Raw genomic sequence first — 18658 nt, forward strand, 5'->3', positions numbered from 1 at the left:
ATTTTATCTTTTCCGATATAAAAGTAACACAGTATTGATTTTTAAAAAATGAACCGAAAAGTTTAAGGAAGCAAAACACTCCCATTACCTATATCCTTTTCTGAGATCTTTCTTCCACTTTGTATAGGGGTGCAGGAGAAAAGCTGGATCCTCATGGCTGGGGGTGGGTAGTGAATGGAGAGATGGTTGGACAGGGATAAGGGGGAAAATTATTCCTCAAAGAGGAAGAGAAGATCCATGAACTTGGAAACAGATGCAGTCTCTCCCTGTAAATTAAAGAAAGGCAAATTCCAACCACAAGGAGAAGCTATTCCCGGTTTCTAGGATTGGCAGAGGAAAATGAGTGGCAGGACCTGATACGGTCAGGGAAGCAAAGGGGTGGGCCAGCTCCAGCCCAGCCGCACTGCCTGCCGGGGGGAGTGGTAATAGGGGTCTTGAGCTCACAGGTGACGTGGCCCTCACGTGAGCAGAAGCTTACGCGTTTAGACGTCCTTCTAATCTTCGTCTTTGTTTGGTCGCTTGCCATCTGCCTATTCCCCATCGGGCGGGCGGGCCTGTGGCTAGGGAAGGAGGAGGAGGTAACTGACCAGATCCCTGCAGGTCTATGTGGATGGTCGCTGCCTGGGGGATCCCTGCGGTGTGGGTTGAGGAGGGTGGATTCCACCGGAAAGGAACCAGCGTGCTTTCTAAAACCCTGCCCTTCCAAGAACGAAAATGGTCGATGTTGCGGGCTGTATTACAAGGGAGACCCCAGCGCAGGAGGGGAGAAACCTTTAACATCCAGGGCCTTGAATCGGGAAGGGCAGTGTATTAGAATTCCGGGCCTTCTACCAATCCAGGATCTTGGGGCCGTGGGTCTGTCTGACCATTTGTCTTTTCGCGTGTCTTTCAGTAGGGCGCTGTATCACTCGGAGCACAGGAACAAAGAATCTGCCCGGGATTCCTGCATGTCAGTGTAAAGGGGATTGCCCCGGCGCCCACGAGAAGAGCGGGGATGGCTGAGGTCCTCCCTTATCTTGGGCCCATTAATGACTCTCCAGCTACCTCCCTGCTATTATATATATAGAAAAAAGGATGTGACAGCCTATCGTAAAAATTGGTGCCTTTAGGGGGGAGGGGTGGGAATGCGTCAGGGAGGGGAATGGTCTTTCCGCCCGTTTTCTATACTTCCTCCTCCCCTTCTTTCCAGTAGTTTCAAAGGGGTGTGGTTTTTGCTGGGAAAATGGCCATCCGCTGGGGGTAGAGCGGTGGGCTGGGGCAGGGCATGGGTGGACGTCATGCAGGAAGAGGGCTGATGTCCGAGGGGTCCTGAGAAGTGGGGGTAGGATGAGAAAAAAAAAAGTTAAAATCCGTTTGACTACCAGGACTTTGAATTCGTATTGGGACTTTCTGAAGTGCCGTTCTGTCCGCTAGCCATCCGTCTGCCAAGTCGCCAGTCTGTGTGTGTGGATCTTGTTGTACCGGAAGGCCAATCCGACCCAAGAGCAGGAAGAAGAGGAACATTGTCCAGAAACAAGTAGGTCAGAGTGAGGATGCTGGAGCTGTTTGAGGGCCCTTGGGGTGGAGAATGGTGGAGACTGCAAACTCCAGTGGGCCTCCTCTGCATCCCCCTCCTTTCCTCCATTTCGGAGCTTACAAAAGAAAGTTCTCTGCTGTTATAAAACTGGGAAAGAAGTGGCTGGAAGGGGGGAGAGTGTCACAAGAATTCTGGGGTGGGGGTAGGGAAGATCTTTTTCCAAATTACTTTTTGGAGTACAAAAAGTAATTGTTATTGGTCTGCCCATCACGCACTCAGTCCCAGAGTTGTCAGTCCTTAGGTTTGGTGGAGGCAGAAACTGAGTTGAGGGCTGAAGTAAATTCCTCTGGAACAGTGGAAGTTGGTATAATGGGTTGAGTAGGAGTGTCTTGGAACCTTGAAGATGATGGGGGTGGTGGAGGCAAGGGTGAAATTCCAGACTTTTGTTCATTTTACCCCTGTCTGGCTTCTAGACATTCTCAGTCCACCCCCATTGACTTTGTTAGGGAAGGGAATGTGTGGTATCACCTTTGGAGGAAGTGATTTTCAGGGGTGTGGGTGGGGTAGAGGATTGAAGGAGATCAGAGATCAGAGGAGGTGAGGGGGTGAGCTAATGAATTTCAAAGCACTGTGAGGAGACGAGCATAACTAGGTGGGAAATACTGGTCTACTCCGAATAGGGCCAAGGGTTCCAGAGAGGTACCTATGACCTGGGTGAGGTCATCTGTACCATAAGCTCTCAGCAATCCCCTCCCCACCCCTTATGTATGCATGTTTGCAGAATACAGTGCACTTCCAGGCAAGAAGGAAAAGGAAGAAACTGTCTGAACCTGTGTGGGTATATGTGGAAGTGCCACTACCCCCCAGGACATCTGGAAGGGCAGAGGAGGTAGGGAACTGGTTAGATACCTTAAACTGGGGTGAGGTAAATTGACCATGAGGTTGGAGAATCGGGAGGTGGGGAAATTTTTCAAAATTAACTTCCCTGTGTAGGAAAGGGATCAGTGATCTAGCCCTAAGTCCCTGTTATGTCCCCGTTCCTTTGTCTGTCCCCAGTTTAGTCTGTCTGCATGCAAAGGTGCAAAAGGAGGAGACTGAAGCCTCAAGTCTTTCCTTCTTTCCTAGGTGCTGCTGTATCTGCAGTTGCTGAAGAGCCTGACAACTATAGCTAAAGATTCCATCCAGGCTTCAGATAATTTTGAGCCACAGCAAGCCTGCTGTGCCTGGGTTAAAAATTCAGCCCAGACATTCGGCTCAGACATTAGCCCCAGTATGGGTCGAACTCGGGAGGCTGGCTGTGTGGCTGCTGGTGTGGTGATAGGGGCTGGCGCCTGCTACTGCGTATACAGACTGACCTGGGGAAGAGATGACAGCGAGAAAATCTGGGACTACAACGATGATGACGAAGATGAGGAATCTAGTGATATTACAGAAATCGGGGTGGAGACTGGGAAAGGAGCTAATACTGCAGTGGGGGGCAGAGCTAGATTTCAGGGTGACTCAAAGGCCAAAGTTGAAGTGGGCATGGAACTCAAGAGTGGTCCAGATATAAAAGTGGAAGCCCACTCAGGAACCCAGAGAGGAGGTGGCCTAGAGGCCAAGGCCAAGGCCCTTTTCAGCACGCTGAAGGAACAGGCAAGTGCAAAGGCAGGCAAAGGGGCCAGGTTTGGTACCATCTCTGGGACCAGGACTCTTGCATCGAGTTTACCCTGCCCAGGAGGCAGGGGTGGAGGCTGCCACCCCACCAGGAGTGGGGCTAGGGCTAGGAGCAGGGCAAGTGGAAAGTCCAAGGGAAGGGTCCAAGCTAAGAGCACCAGAACTCCAGCTACAACATGGCCTGTTCGCAGGGGCAAGTTCAACTTTCCCTATAAAATTGATGATATTTTAGGTGCTACAGACCTTCAAAAGGTCCTTAACATCCTGGAAAGAACAAATGATCCTTTTATTCAAGAAGTAGCCTTGGTCACTCTCGGTAACAATGCAGCATATTCATTTAACCAAAATGCCATTCGTGAATTGGGTGGTCTCCCAATTATTGCAAAACTGATAAAAACGAAAGATCCCATTATTAGGGAAAAGGCTTACAATGCTCTTAATAACTTGAGTGTGAATGCTGAAAATCAGGGCAAGATTAAGACATATATCAGTCAAGTGTGTGATGACACCATGATTTGTTGCTTGGACTCAGCTGTGCAGATGGCTGGACTAAGACTGTTAACCAACATGACTGTGACTAATCATTACCAACATTTGCTTTCCTATTCTTTTCCAGACTTTTTTGCTTTGTTATTCCTGGGAAATTACTTCACCAAGATTCAGATTATGAAACTACTTATAAACTTTACTGAAAATCCAGCCATGACAAGAGAGCTGGTCAGTTGTAAAGTACCATCAGAATTGATTTCCCTCTTTAATAAAGAATGGGACAGAGAGATTCTTCTTAATATCCTAACCCTATTTGAGAATATAAATGATAACATAAAAAATGAAGGGCTTGCATTGTCCAGGAAAGAGTTCAGCAGAAGTTCACTTTTTTTCTTATTTAAAGAATCTGGCGTGTGTGTTAAAAAAATTAAAGCATTAGCAAATCACAGTGATCTGGTGGTGAAAGTAAAAGTTCTCAAAGTATTGACCAAACTCTAATCAGGGGTCTGTCTCAAATAATATTGAGATATGTTTTTTAAGTTTGCACTTGGGAACAATACATTTTGCAAATTCTTTGTTTTTCACTGTGCTTATATGGCATAGAGATACTTTCAGCTGCTATTTTGGAATAATGAATATCACAGATCAACAGTAATGCTGGCTGTGATGGTTGGTTTTAGGCTGGACCATTTTAAGGATGCCAAATGAATACTAAAGCTTGTAAGAACAAAGCACTTAGCTGATTCCATCTTGCTACCTAGATTGAGATATTTTTACTCTTTATCTAAACTGACAGCAAACTAATCATAAATAACCTACACTTTTGTATTGGTTTATATTTGTTAATCTTAGACTTGTGTTTTATCAATAAAGTTATGTGTTTTAACCAGCAAAAAAAAAAAAAAAGAAAAATTTATCATGTTTTTAAGTTTATTGTGTATTTGAGAAGGCAAGATGTATGGAAACAAAAAGTTATTAACAAAACCAGGAGCCATTCATCATGGCCAGCTGCTTCCTATTAGTGCTTAGATGTGGCAGAAAGTTTTGCAGGTAACAGAGCGCAGGGAAAGTTTTAAGAGGAGAGGATGCTTAAGTAAGCTGGGCTTGAAGGATAGGATAAAAACAGGGCAGAAGGGTGTTGGAGGAGTAAGGAATGGTGGGAAGAAAGGCATGGAGGTGGGAATCCTGCTCCAGAGAGGAGGCTGGCCTGCCTGAGTACAAAGTGTGAAAAAGGGAGGGGTGAGAAATATAGTTGAGCAGTGGGAGTGAGTTGCATTCGTGGGAGGTCCCTGATTGCTTCACTGAGGTGTTTGCATATTACTCCATCCAATCCTGGATGACACGAAAGCCTTTCATGACCCTGGGAATGACAGGATGAAAGGAAAATAATGTGGCTGTTTTGGTGCAGGATGGATCTGAGTTGGGGAGGGGACAGGAGTGGCCACTGAAGATTGGAACACCAGTTAGGAAGTTACCACCATAGTCCAAGTACAAGATAATAAAAGTCTGAAATGTCACTGCTGGTCACGGGAATGATGAGAGGAAGCAAGTGAGAGACTCTTTGAACGAAGAAGTGCTGGGACCTATTCTGGGGACTACAGAGAGGGATAATTTCATTTTAGAGTCCTGGGGCATTTGATAGGAAAATATACTCTTGACCAATTCTGTTTTTTGTATAAGTGAATACATTAGTTACTATTTGTGTAAGTGAATACATTAGTTACTATTTTCCCCCCTCTTTTTCTTTTTTGGAAGGAGAGAAAGGAATATCTATGTGAGAGAGACACATCAATCGGGTGCCTCCCTGACTGGGGCCAGGGATGGAACCTGCAACCCAGGTACATGCCCTTGACAGCGAATTGAACCAGAGACCTTTTGGTACGAGGGCAGGCACTCTAAACACTGAGCAAGGATTAGTTACTATTTTGAAATAAGAAAATGTAATAGCAGAAATAATAATTTTTAGTGCTTTTATCAAGATTTCTAATAAGGTTGGTTGAGGCAGGGCCTTTATGGAACCATCCAGAGAGCTGTTGGCATTCATATTGAAGATTTTCCACCTCTCTCCCAACCTAGAGAGTGGTAAGGGTGTGGGGGGAGGGGCACTCTCAAAGTGTGTTAGTGGGAGCATACACTGGTGCAAGGTCCACTTGGACACATGTTTCAGAAGCTCTCAAGATGTACATGCTCACCCAGCTGGCATAGCTCAGTGTTTGAGTGTCGACCTATGAACCAGGAGGTCACAGTTTGACTCCTGGTCAGGGCACATGCCCGGGTTTCGGGCTCGGATCTGTAGTAGGGAGTGTGCAGGAGGCAGCCAATTGATGATTCCCTTTCATCATTGATGTTTATATCTCTCACTCTCCCTTCCTCTGTCTCTGAAATCAATAAAAACGTATTTTTAAAAAGACAAAAACGATGTACATGCTCTTTGACCCAGTAATTCCACTGGTAGACATTTATTCTTAGAATCACATCTTTGCTTTCAAAGGGAAAAGATGCAGAAAAATACATTTGGGGAATCTCACCCACTTTACCTGATTGACCAAGCACACTAGCAGCCCTACCAAAATGAAGAATTGTTCCAGAATCTTCCCCATGATGGTACTGCAGCAGATGCTGTTGTAGACCTGGTCTGTGCCCTCTGCAGGCCTCCTAAGGCCTGGCTGCTCAGAGGCCTGTCAGTCACCTGGAGTCACCAGGTGTGTCCCACTGTGTTGGAGACCTTTAGATTAGAGTAATTTCTTTATGCAATCCTCTGAATCACAGGCTTGGAATAAAGTATTATTTCCAATATCATTATAAAAAAAGAAATTTATCCTTAGGAAATAACCAAATAATTGGCTTGTATAAAAGCGTGAAGTGTGAAAAATTTGAATGAGCCAACAAATTTGGATATGTCTACACATTGAAACATTGTGCGGCTCTTGAAAACATTGATGAACATTTAGTCTCATTTACTTGGAAAAAATTCAGTGTATGATCTTTTTTTCTTTTAATCCTCATCTGAGAAATGAGGATATTTTTTCCATTGATTTTTAGAGAGTGGAAGGGAAGGGGGGGGGAGAGGAAGGGAGAGAGTGAGGAAGGAAGGGAGAGAAAGAGAAATATCCATGTGACAGAGACACATTGAATGGTTGCCTCCCACTCAGGGAACGGATCTGCAATCCAGATATGTGCCCTAGACTGGAATCAATTAGAAACCCTCTGGTGCCCTGGCCGACACTCTAACCACTGAACAATGCTGGCCAGGACTTAGTCTAGAATCTTAAGTGGAAAAGCCAGTTAATGACTCTATACGTAGTATATTTTTAAAGGAATATAAAACATGTATATGCATTAAAACTTCTGAAAGGCTATATATTAAAGAATAGTTATAAGTAATGGGATAATGCATGAATTTAATATTGTAATCTTTTTCCTCATCTCTATTTTCTCATCTGCAACCAAGGTACTTGTCCTTGATAGGGAATCAGACCTCTGACCCTTAGGTCCATGGGCCAATGCTCTAATCACTGAATTAAACCAGCCAGCGCTATTTTTAAATTTTTTGAAGAAGTTCCATACTATTTTCCATAATAGCTATGGCAATTTACATTCCAACCAATGCTGCACAAGAATTCCCTTTCCCCATATCCAAGCCAATACTTGTTATTTCTTGCCTTATTTTTTAAAAATATATTTTTATTTATTTCAGAGAGGAAGGGAGAGGGAGAGAGTGATAGAAACATCAATGATGAGAGAGAATAATTGATTGGCTGCCTTCTGCACACCCCATACTGGGGATCAAGCCTGCAACTTGGGCATATGCCCTGACGGGGAATTGAATGGTGACCTCCTGGTTCATAGGTTGACATTCAACCACTGAGCCATTCCAGCCAGGCTCTTGCCTTCTTGATGATACCCATCATAAAAGGTGTGAGGTGATATTTCATTGTGGTTTTGATTTGCATTTTCCTGGTGATTAGTAATGTTGAGCACCTTTTTGTGTACCCATTGGCCTCATGGAATTGAATAAATAAACGATTGAAATAAATCCTCTGAGAAATAGGGTCTTTGTTTACCTCTAAGAACTGGAAATGCTTCTTCAATGCAATCTCATAAATTTTTACAACATTCCTGATGCCTGGGTGATGTTACTGTGGTTTAGACATGAAGCTATCAGAAATAACCAGTGGTAACATTTTGGCAAACATCATTCCAGAAAACGTCTCATACACAGAAAAGCATGTACAAATATATATTTTAAAGCCAGTATTTCAAAGAAAAATGAGCATAGGCAATACATAAATATTTAAAATTTCTCTTTCTCCATGTTTTATTTCATGAAACCTGCTTTCTTGTGGTTCTGAGAAAGATGATAGATATTAGTAGCTGAAATGTGGGGAAATGAAGAGATGGGCTGTCTCCCTGTTTTCTAGGAGAAGACAAAGAAGTATTAATAGAAATAGTTACTCCAAGAAATTAGAGGAAGGCAAATTTCAGCAAAATGAAAATGCTTTGTTTTGGACGTCTAGCACTGGCATAGGAAAAAAAAAAAAAAAAAAAAGAATGACCGGTCTGTTGCGCTAGGGAGAAGGGAGAGAGGCTGGTACACTCTTGCATCACTGCTAGAGGGAGGGGAATTTGGGGACCATGGCCTATTGATAACATGTATCTCAGGTGACCAAGAATTGTGAAGAGGTTTTATTTTATTTATTTGTTTGTTTTGTTTTAGGTCCCGCCATCAGCTCCTTATTGACCTTAGAAGGTTGTGTTTGTAGCCAAGTAAAAAAGGAAAACATTGTTCTGGTTGTGTGAAATTTGGTGTGAGAGTGAACATTGCTCTCAGTGTGGGGCAAGGGTGGGGTTGGGAGCAGAGGCTTGAAGGGGCAGAGTCAGCTTTCACTACACATGCAGGCTTCCCACCAGCTCATCTTAGTTTTCTAAATGGGTTAGGGGGAGAGCTGATGTTGGGATCTGGGCGTGACAGGTGAGAATCCTTTAACAGAGTCCTGAGTCAGTAAAAGGTAAGAACTTTGACTTACCACCCAGCACTAAATGTTCACCCACCCGGGATTTGTTTTTAGTAGAAACTGGTTTCTTCAAGGAAATGTAGGACCTGAATTGGTCACAAGGGGGTAGTAGAGGCAAGCACAAAATCAGAACCGGCTTAGCCACTCCTGTCCTGTCTTTAGAAAAGCCTTAGTTAATGCTAATTATTTGGAGGTGGGGGGTGGGGGGCTTCAATATCTTTGGGGTAAAAATGAGGGGTGGAACAGAAAAGTGAGGCTTTAAGGGAGGAGATACACGTCAAGAGAATGAGTAGGGGCAGGGGAATTGAAAAGATGGACATTTGTGGGGGCAAGGAGGAGTAGTGAAATTGGCTGGAAAGTGTGCCTGAGATAAATGGGAGATATTTGGAGAGAGTGGAAAGGAGGGAGGGAGAGAGGGAGAGGGAGAGGGAGAGGGAGAGGGAGAGGGAGAGGGAGAGGGAGAGGGAGAGGGAGAGGGAGAGGGAGGGAGGGAGAGAGAGAGAGAGATTAATTGGTTGCTTTGTACATGTGCCCCGACCCGGCCCAAGATCAAGCCTGCAACCGAAGTACGTGACCTTGACCGGAATCAAACATAAGACCCTTCAGTCCGAAGGCCAATGCTCTGTCCACTTAGCCAAACCAGCCAGGGCATAAATGGGCGATATTTGAAAACTAGAGTTCTCACTCTAATGAGAGGGGACATATGTACTTCTCCCAATGTCCATTCTCTCTTGTCTGTCTACCAGTAGACATAGTTCTAGACAAGGAAGAAAGGAAAGTGCTCCACACAGTGCGATATCCAGGAGGGATGTCTGAGTCAGAATACAGGGTCTAGAAGCAAATGAGCTTCTCCCTCTCCCAGGCTTTGTTCTCCTCCCCTCTCACTTTGGTGAAGGGAAAATTAAATGTTATACTCCTGAGAAAACAGTAGGAACAAGCTTTAAGGTAGGAAAAATACCAGACTAAAAAAACAAAAAACAAATAGGGATACTGATACCCTTGTAACCTGAGTTTTGACATGTGTATCTGTGGAGACTCAGATCAAAGCTTTATATGTTTGCATTGCCTCTAGTACCATGTTGGATGGCAGATAGTGCAGTTTTTGTCCAGGAAAAGATGCTTCAATATCTCCTTCCTAGAATATCACAGCTAAATTGTCTATTCAAGTGTAGGAACATGCTGTGACTTATCATAGATGTGGGATATGCTCTAATTAGTTATTTTGTGAAAGCACGTCTGGAGGTCAGGGCTAGAAGTTGCTGGTGTTCACCCGCTAATCATGAGAGGGTACAGCCAGGGTAAGAAAAAATAACACAAAACAACCACAGAGGAATAGGGAGGTTCAGACAGGGTTGAGTACAGGTAAGAGCTCTGTACCTTAGTCAAAGATACAGGAAAAGGCAAGCCCTGGGAATGAGGCTGAAATCAACTGCGGGCAGTAAGAACTCAAGGCTTCCCCAAAAGGACATGGCCTCAGTAAAGAAGAATCACCATTTGCCTAATGGAAATGATAACTTTTTTAAAAATATATATTTTATTGATTTTTTACAGAGAGGAAGGGAGAGGGATAGAGAGTTAGAAACATTGGTGAGAGAGAAACATCAATCAGCTGCCTCCTGCACACCACCTACAGAGGATGTGCCACAACCAAGGTACATGCCCCTGACCTGAATCGAACCCGGGACCCTTCAGTCCGCAGGCCGACGCTCTATCCACAGAACCAAACTGGTTTTGGCAGGAAATAACTTTTTTGTGAAACTTTAGCAATTTAAAATTTTCAGTTGTGCTCTTGGCCTCTCCCAGGGTCCTTTCATTCAGGGGAAAATGTTTGCTCAGCCCGAGGATGCTGGTTTTTCATTTGGCCACAATATCAATAGTCATTTGAGCAGCCTCTCCATTGTTGGAAACATGATCCCCACTCCCGAGCCCACTGTTAAGCAGGCTTTATGTGCCCTGGATAATGAGAGTGCCAGTGTGGAAAATCAGGGCCAGATTAAGATGTACATCAGTGAAGTGTGTCAGGAAACTGTGTCACATTGCTGCAACTCATTTCTGCAGCAGGCCAGATTAAATTTGTTAATAAGCATGACAGTTATTAATAACATGCTTGCCAAATCCGTTTCAGACCTGAGGTTTCCTTTGATATCAGAGGGAAGTGGATGTGCTGAGGTTCATGTTTTGAAACCGTTGATGGGTTTGTCTGAAAAAACAGTCTTGGCAGGGGAATTGCTGGGTCCCCAAATGCTGCTCTCATTCACGTCCCCCTTTATCAGGAATGGAAACAGACAGGTTCTCCTGGACACCCTGGCCTCTTAAAAGACCATCTCAAACAGAATGGGACCGAATCTACCCAAAACCCATTTGCTGAACACGCACTTGTGTTCTCATGCAAAGACTCCGCAGTGGGTGCTGTAGAAGATCCAGCCTTAGCCAATCACCACATCATGGGGTGAAAGTCACACTTGCTAAATCGAGGACCACATTCTTATTGGCGGGGCAGGTGTTCCCACTGAGCTTTGAGTAACTTCTGGTTTTGCAGTCTATAGGTAATGTGCATTGTAAATTACTTCCTTACTTCTTCCTGTGGTAAAGGGCTCATTTCAGCTGCCAGCTGTGGATAAAAGCATCATGAAGGATGCTTGCCTGTGGTGGTCTCCCTGCCTAAGCTGGACTGTTTTCTGGAGACCAGACACATATCGGAGCTTGTGCTGAAAGTGCTTTTGTTGCCCTGGCCGGTTTGGCTCAGTGGATAGCGCGTCGGCCTGCGGACTGAAGGGTCCCAGGTTCGATTCCGGTCAAGGGCATGTACCTTGGCTGCGGGCACATCCCCAGTGGGGGGTGTGCAGGAGGCAGCTGATCGATGTTTCTCTCTCATCGATGTTTCTAACTCTCTGTCCCTCTCCCTTCCTCTCTGTAAAATAATCAATAAAATATATTTGGAAAGTGCTTTTGTTGCTGCATAGGTCGAATTCTTTTTCGTTTACTCTTTCTTCTACACCAGCTGATGGATGGTGAACCCATTCATCAGAAAAGTGCACTCCCTTTCTATGTTCTGTACTGACTTAACCTCATCCACCCAAGTCTACATTTGTATGTTTCATCAATAAACTTGTGTGCTTTGACTGGCGAAAATGAGACATGGTACTTGTCCTTGAGTTGACAGTGTGCATGAAGAGAAAGACAAAACTACAGGATAAATGCTAACTGGGTCAGGGAGGGGGGAAGGAAGGCATTTGCTCCGACAAATGCACTCTTATCAGTGCTCACAGGAGGCAGGGGTAGAGATGGGCTGCAGTGTTCAGGAAAACCTCAGCAAGGGGTTGGGGGCTGAGGGAAGGTGGGGGCGTGGAATTAGGATAAAATGTTGGGAGGACTGAAAGAGAAAACACCTGTGAAGCAGGCAGCACAGTGCCTGCACCTGGCACCTGGCACCTGGCACAAAAAATCCCTTGATGAAGGTGTCTTTCCTTGACTGCCAGCCAAAGAGGAATGTCAGTATCCTTGGGTTTGTCTACACATCCTCGAGGGCCACTGGGCAACCCATCCCTGCACATTTAATGGACGATTGCTGAGTGTCTACTTTGTGTCATTCTCTTCTGGGAAGCTGCTGTTGAAACTACTTCCAGAACCCCTCCTTTACTTGGGATCGCAAGACCAAATTCCTGGCAGAGTGAGAAGAGTTGGTTGCCACTGCTTCTCTCGGTGGAACTGCCTTTCTGCACCATCCCTGGTACCTTCAGTGGGATCCAGGAAGAGGAGGTGGAGTTCTCCACCAACTTCCTGTGGGGGTCATAGGGCAGACACTGAGGGTGCTTGGAATGGCTGTGGCTATTCCATTGGTCAAGAGACACATCCTCTCCTCCACCCAAGCTCCCAACACCCCTTAGAGGAAAGGAAGAGGCCAGCCCTAACCACTGAACCACTTCATTGAAATGGGCAACTCATTTCCAGACCCATGTCAATGAGCCTTAGACCCTGTGTCGCCAAAGCCAGGTTCCCTGCATGTTTTGGATGTGTCGGGCAATGGCCCTGTTTCTCAAAGCTCTGGCCAGCTCAGTGGACAAGAAGCTTCCCTTGGGCAGTAATGCTTCTGTGCCTGTTGCCCTCTCCTGGTCTCTTGGGATGCTGCTCTGGGCCAGTGTGCCCCAGGCATCAGTCAGTGCTCTCTAAGTGGTCTGCCTCCTGATTATTCTCCATAGAGAGTGTAGTTTTATTTTATTTTTTCTCCCTTTTCCCAGAGTTTGGGTTGCAGGTGGGTTACAGCTCCCCTGCTTGTTGCCCTATGCTTCAGGCTGTCTAGTGGGCATTGGTGCTTGCCAGGTCCCCGGGGCCATCTCAGGGATCCTCCAAACAAGAATGGGGATGTGACCTCTTCCCAGGTCCTGGTACCTAGGACGGCTGGCACATGATTCGAGGTTGCAATGACACTACACCCCCAACAAGGATCATCGCCCTGGAGCTTTTTTGCTGGCTCTGGAGCCCTGTCTTGTTTCCTAAGAGCTGGTAATGCAACCATCTTTTTCTCCCGAGCAAGCCTCGGGTGGCCTGGACAATCCGTTTTTCAATCTGTAGGATTGCCCTGCAGACAGTTCCTGCATCCACGTGTCCCAGTGCAGTCAGCATGGCTCATGCTGTCTTCAGTGACACCTTAGGACTCGGCCTCTTTAACCTCAGCACAAAGGCAGAGGGGTTTCTCCTTCCTCCTGGCTCAGGATCCCATATTAACACACGCCTCCCTGCTTCTCTGCACTCTGCCGAATTCCCATTTGTGTTATGCATCAAGCAGTTGTCCCCCATGCCTGAGGAAGGCACTTGGTGCTTGCAGGCCACAACTGACTCCCAACGCAGGGAGGGCCTCGGAGACTTTCTGCCCGTCTCTGTCACAGGGAAGCCTGCCTGCATTGAAGTGTCTCCATGGTGTGGTCTTGGCCCAGTCAAGAGCCTCATCTCCATTTGCTGGCACTGCCCTTCCAAAGATACCCCCTGTGTCTGGAAGCTCAGCCCTCTAGTATGCCCTTCATCCCTTGGTGGGTTGCTGTGCCAGGGCAGGAGCCCAGTTCCCAGTGGATTCTGCCTGCGGACATGGAGGGGAGTCCAGAGCATGCCTGCCAGTCAGGGTCCAATTGAGATACTCAGATGCTACCCAGCCGGTGTTGCTCAGTGGTTGATCATCGACCTAGGAACCAGGAGTTCACGGTTTGATTCCCGGTCAGGGCACGTGGCTGGGTAGCGGGCTCTATCCCCAGTGTGGGGCATGCGGGAGGCAGCCGGTCAGTGATTCTCTCTCATCATTGATGTTTCTCTCTCTCTCTCCCTCTCCCTTCCTCTATGAAATCAATAAAAAATATTTTTTTGAGAAAGCATTTTTTAATTGTTTAAAGTATTACATATAGTAGTACATATATCTCCTTTTTTTCCCCATTGACCTTCCCCCAGCCTCCCCTACCCCATGTCGCATGCCCTCATCCCCCGCCCCCCAGTGTCTTGTGTCCATTGGTTGTGCTTCTATGCATGCATACAAGTCCTTTGGTTGATCTCCTTCCCCCCTCCCCGACACTCCCCAGCCTTCCCGCTGTAATTTGACAGTCTATTCGGTGCTTTACTGTCTCTGTATCTATCATTTTGTTCATCAGGTTATAATGTTCTATATTTTCCATAAATGAGTGAGATCATGTGGTATTTTTCTTTCACTGCCTGGCTTATTTCACTTAACGTAAGATTTAAAAATATTTTTTAAAAATATATATTTTTAAAAAGCTATTCAGAGGCTATCAGCACTGGAAAGACTCTGGCGCCCCCTCCCACACTGCATTAGAAATGAAACAGTAAGAGACCTCCAAACACAAAACTTACCTACCTTCCTGCTGCAACTATCAGAGGTTCTTTCTGTGTGTCCCAATGGTAAACATTTGGCATGGTCATCAAAGCTTGAGCTTGTCACACTCTGTGGGGAGGTGAGCTGCCCTAATGGGGCTGCCCCAGCCTCAGCTGTCTCTGTGTAAATCTGGAGCTGCTGCCACAGACTGACTGCCTTCTAGTCCCAGAAACGGCCTTGGCTTTTCTTCTTATTCATCCCATCATTACATCTACATCTGGTGCTGGACATACCACAGTAACTCCCAGTGCCCTCTCCAGCCTGCCCCCTCTCCTGGGGAATCTGTGGTTTTACAACCTGCGTTCTCCCCCCCACCCCACCCCCACCCCCACACACACCATAAGCGCAGGCAAGATTGCAGACATCCAGCTTCTCAGCTCCAATATCCAGTCCAAACTCCGCATCCTCACCGTGGCTCTATGTGCCACTCTGAAAGTAGTTTCAACCACAATTCCCTCACTTTGAAGTGCCACCCACAGACAGGCACAGCATTCACCAAGTCAATCTCCAAGCTGCCATAGCACCATTTGGCTAAGAGTGACAGCTGGGTGGAGGACTGGCTCCCTGCTCCCTTCTAGGGGCCACTGATTGGTATGGGACCAACTGGCTGTCCTCTATCTATTTTATCAGTGTCTTGTAGTTTTCCGAGTACAGGTCTTTTACTTCCTTAGTTAAGTTTATTCCTAGGTATCTTAATTTTTTTGGTGCGATGGTAAATGGTATTGCTTTTTAAATCTCTCTTTCAGTAAGTTCACTATTGGTGTATAAAAATGCCATAGATTTCTTGGTGTTAATTTTGTATCCTGTTACATTGCTGAATTCATTTATTAAGTCTAATAATTTTTTATGGTGTCTTTAGGGTTTTCTATGTACAGTATCATATCATCTGCAAATAATGACAGTTTTATGTCTTCTTTTTCCAATTTGGATACCTTTTATTTATTATTCTTGTCTAATTGCTATGGCTAGCACTTCCAGTACTATGTCAAACAGGAGTGGTGAAAATGGGCATCCCTATCTCCTTTCTATTCTTAGGTGAAATGGTTTTAGTTTTTGCCCATTGAGTATGATGTTGGCTGTAGGTTTGTCATATAAGGCTTTTATTATGTTGAGTTATGATCCCTCTATTCCCATTTTGCTGAGGGTTTTTATCAAGAAAGGGTGTTGGATATTGTCAAATGTTTTTTCTGCAGCAATTGATATGACTATGTGACTTTTATCTTTCAAGTTATTTATGTGATGTATCATGTTTATTGATTTGTGGATATTGTACCATCCTCGCAGCCCCAAGATAAATCCTACTTGGTCATCGTGTATAATCTTTCTGATGAAATGCTGGATCTGATTTTCTAGAATTTTGTTGAGGATGTTGGCATCTATGTTCATGAGGGATATTGGCCTGTAATTGTCTGTCATTGTGTTGTCTTTATCTGGTTTTGATATTAGGGTAATGCTGGCTTCATAGAATGAGCTTGGAAGTGTTCCTTCCTCTTGAATTTTTTGGAATAGCCTGAGGAGGATAGGTTTTAGTTCTTCTTTGAATGTTTGGTAAAACTCCCCTGTGAAGCCGTCTGGTCCTGGGCTTTTGTTTGCTGGAAGCTTTTTGATGACTGCTTCAATTTCCTCTATAGTTATCAGCCTATTGAGATTTTTAGATTCTTCCTGATTGAGTTTTGGAAGGTTGTATTTTTCTAGGAATATGTACATTTCCTCTAGGTTATCTAGTTTGTTGAAATAGAGTTGTTCATAGTATTTTTAAAGAATCTTTTGTATTTCTGTGAGGTCTGTTGTTATTTTGCTTCTTTCATTTCTGATTTTGTTTATTTGGGTTGTCTCTCTTTACTTCTTGGTGAGCTAGGCTAGAGGTTCATCAATCTTGTTTATCCTTTCTAAGAACCAGCTCTTGGTTTCATTGATCTTTTGTATATATATATATTTTTTTGGTCTCTAATGTCCTTTATTTCTGTTCTGATCTTTATTATCTCCTTCCTTATGCTCACTCTGGCTTTTCTTGTTGCTCTCTAATTCCTTAAGTTGTAGAGTTAGATGATTTATTACCATTTTTTCTTGTTGTTTTCTGTTTTTTGTCTTTTGGGTTTTTTTTTGAGGTAGGCCTATAGAGCTATAAACTTCCCTCTCAGGGCTTCTTTCAGTGTCCCATAGATTTTGGATTGTTGTGTTTTCATTGTCATTAGTTTCCAGGATGTTTTTAATTTCTTCTTTGATCTCTTTGGCAACCCAGTCATTGTTTAATAGCATGCTATTCAGCTTCCAAGTGTTTGGATATTTTTTATTTTTTTTGTAGTTTATTTCTAATATTATGCCATTGTGGTCTGAGAAGATGCTTGATATGATTTCAATCTTCTTGAATTTGGAGACACTTTGCATGTGACCCAATATGTGGTCTATTTTTGAAAATGTCCCATATACACTTGAGAAGAATGTATATTCTATGGCTTTGGGGTGAAATGTTCTGAATATGTCAATTAAGTCCATCTGATCTAGTGAGTCATTTAGGATTGCTGTTTCTTTGCTGATTTTTTTTGTCTAGAGGATTTATCCAGTGATATCAGTGGGGTATTAAAGTTCCATACTATGATTGTATTGTTGTCAATCTCTCCCTTGATATCTTCCAGGGATTTTTTTAAATGTATTTGGGTGCTCCTGCATTGCGTGCATATATGCTTATCAGGGTTATATTCAGCTTTATTTTTTTCATTTCCATTTGCCTGGAAGATATTTTTCTATCCCTTCACTTTCAGTCTTAGTGAGTCCCTTGTTCTGAGGTAGGTCTCTCATAGACAGCATATATATAGGTCATGTTTTGTTTGTTTTTTTATCCATTCAACCACTCAATGTCTTTTGATTGCAGCATTTAGTCCATTTACGTTTAAAGTTATTATTGATAGGTACTTGTTTGTAGCCATTTTTATTTTTTGTGCCTGTGCTCCTTCTTCCCTTTTTATTTCTTTTTACACCAGACCCTTTAGCATTTCTTGTATTGCTGGCTTGGTAGTGATAAATTCTCTTAGCCATTTTTTTTTGTCTGTGAAGCGCCTTATTTCCCTTTCAATTTTGAATGATAGCCTTGCTAGATAGAGTATTCTTGGATTCAGTCTCTTGCTTTGCATCACTTTGTAAATTTCCTTCTATTACTTTCTGGCCTGATGTGTTTCTGTTGAGAAATCATTTGATAATCGAATGGGAGATCCCTTGTACATAACTTTCTGTCTCTCTCTTGCAGCCTTTAAGATTCTCTCTTTGTCCTGAACGTTTGCCATCATAATTATGACATGTCTTGGTGTGGGTCTTTTCAGGTTCATCTTGTTTGGGACTCTCTGTGCTTGTTTGACTTTTTTCTTCCCCAAATCAGGGAACTTTTCTGACATTATTTCCTCAAATAGGTTTTCTAACCCTTGCTCCTCTTCCTGTCATTCTGGCACCCCTATTATTTATATGTTACTTCATTTCATGTTGTCCCAAAGCTCCCTTAGGCTCTCCTCCTGTCTTCTAATTTTTTTCTCCAATTGCAGTTCAGTTTGGGTGTATTTTGCTTCCCTGTCTTCTAATTCACTAACTCAGTCCTCCGCTTCTCTAGTCTACTGTTGAAACTTTCTATGGTGTTTTTTATTGCCACTATATTACTCTTTATTTCTTCTTGATTCTTACATAAGGTGTTGATTTTTTCATCCATCAGGTTTATGAACTGTATGACCCTTATTCTGAATTCTTTTTCTGACATATTGCAAACCTCCGTTTCACTTAGCTGCTTTCCTGGTGATGCCTCATTTTCTTTCCTTTGGGGGCTTCTTTATCTACCCATTTTTGCTCTCACCAAGGGATCTAGGTGTTGAGTCATGCATGGGCTGCTCCTTGGGCAGCAATGGCTCCTCAGCCAGAGACTGCTCATCAGACGGTCATGGCAGTGGATGCTCCTCAGTTGGTGGCGGCTCCTCTGGTGAGTGCTGCTCGCAGCAGTGGTGGCTCCTCTCACTGGTGGGGGCAAGCTGCTTGTGTAGCTGCTGCTCCATGAACTGGGGTGGGCTGCTCATAAGGCTGCTGCTCCTCAGATGTGGGCAGGCTCTGCGCGGCTGCTGCTCCTCGGAC

General features: G+C 44.3%; 2 protein-coding genes across 11 annotated transcripts; both read left to right on the top strand.

Moving 5' to 3' along the window:
- Positions 1-473: 473 nt before the first annotated feature.
- Positions 474-4546, top strand: ARMCX1 (armadillo repeat containing X-linked 1). 10 transcript variants are annotated; one of them, XM_079765766.1, is made up of 5 exons: positions 474-578; positions 893-1003; positions 1365-1516; positions 2298-2405; positions 2642-4546. In XM_079765766.1, the coding sequence occupies exon 5, from the start codon at positions 2789-2791 to the stop codon at positions 4157-4159; it is 1371 nt and encodes a 456-aa protein (XP_079621892.1). In that variant the 5' UTR covers positions 474-578; positions 893-1003; positions 1365-1516; positions 2298-2405; positions 2642-2788; the 3' UTR covers positions 4160-4546. The 10 variants fall into 10 exon arrangements, with proteins under 10 accessions (XP_079621892.1, XP_079621895.1, XP_079621894.1 ...); XM_079765769.1 differs by having other exon boundaries at positions 478-578; positions 896-949; XM_079765768.1 differs by having other exon boundaries at positions 487-578; positions 893-949.
- A 5409-nt stretch (positions 4547-9955) lies between these two features.
- On the top strand, positions 9956-11028 carry LOC307095327 (protein ARMCX6-like; the record flags this gene model as incomplete). Its single annotated transcript, XM_079764559.1, has 2 exons — positions 9956-9963; positions 10458-11028. 2 exons carry the CDS (start codon positions 9956-9958, stop codon positions 10990-10992), a joined length of 543 nt encoding a protein of 180 aa, XP_079620685.1. The 3' UTR covers positions 10993-11028.
- Positions 11029-18658: the final 7630 nt, after the last annotated feature.

Source organism: Cnephaeus nilssonii (genome assembly GCF_951640355.1).
Source record: "Cnephaeus nilssonii genome assembly, chromosome: X".
In the NCBI taxonomy this organism is placed as follows: Eukaryota; Metazoa; Chordata; class Mammalia; order Chiroptera; family Vespertilionidae; genus Cnephaeus; species Cnephaeus nilssonii.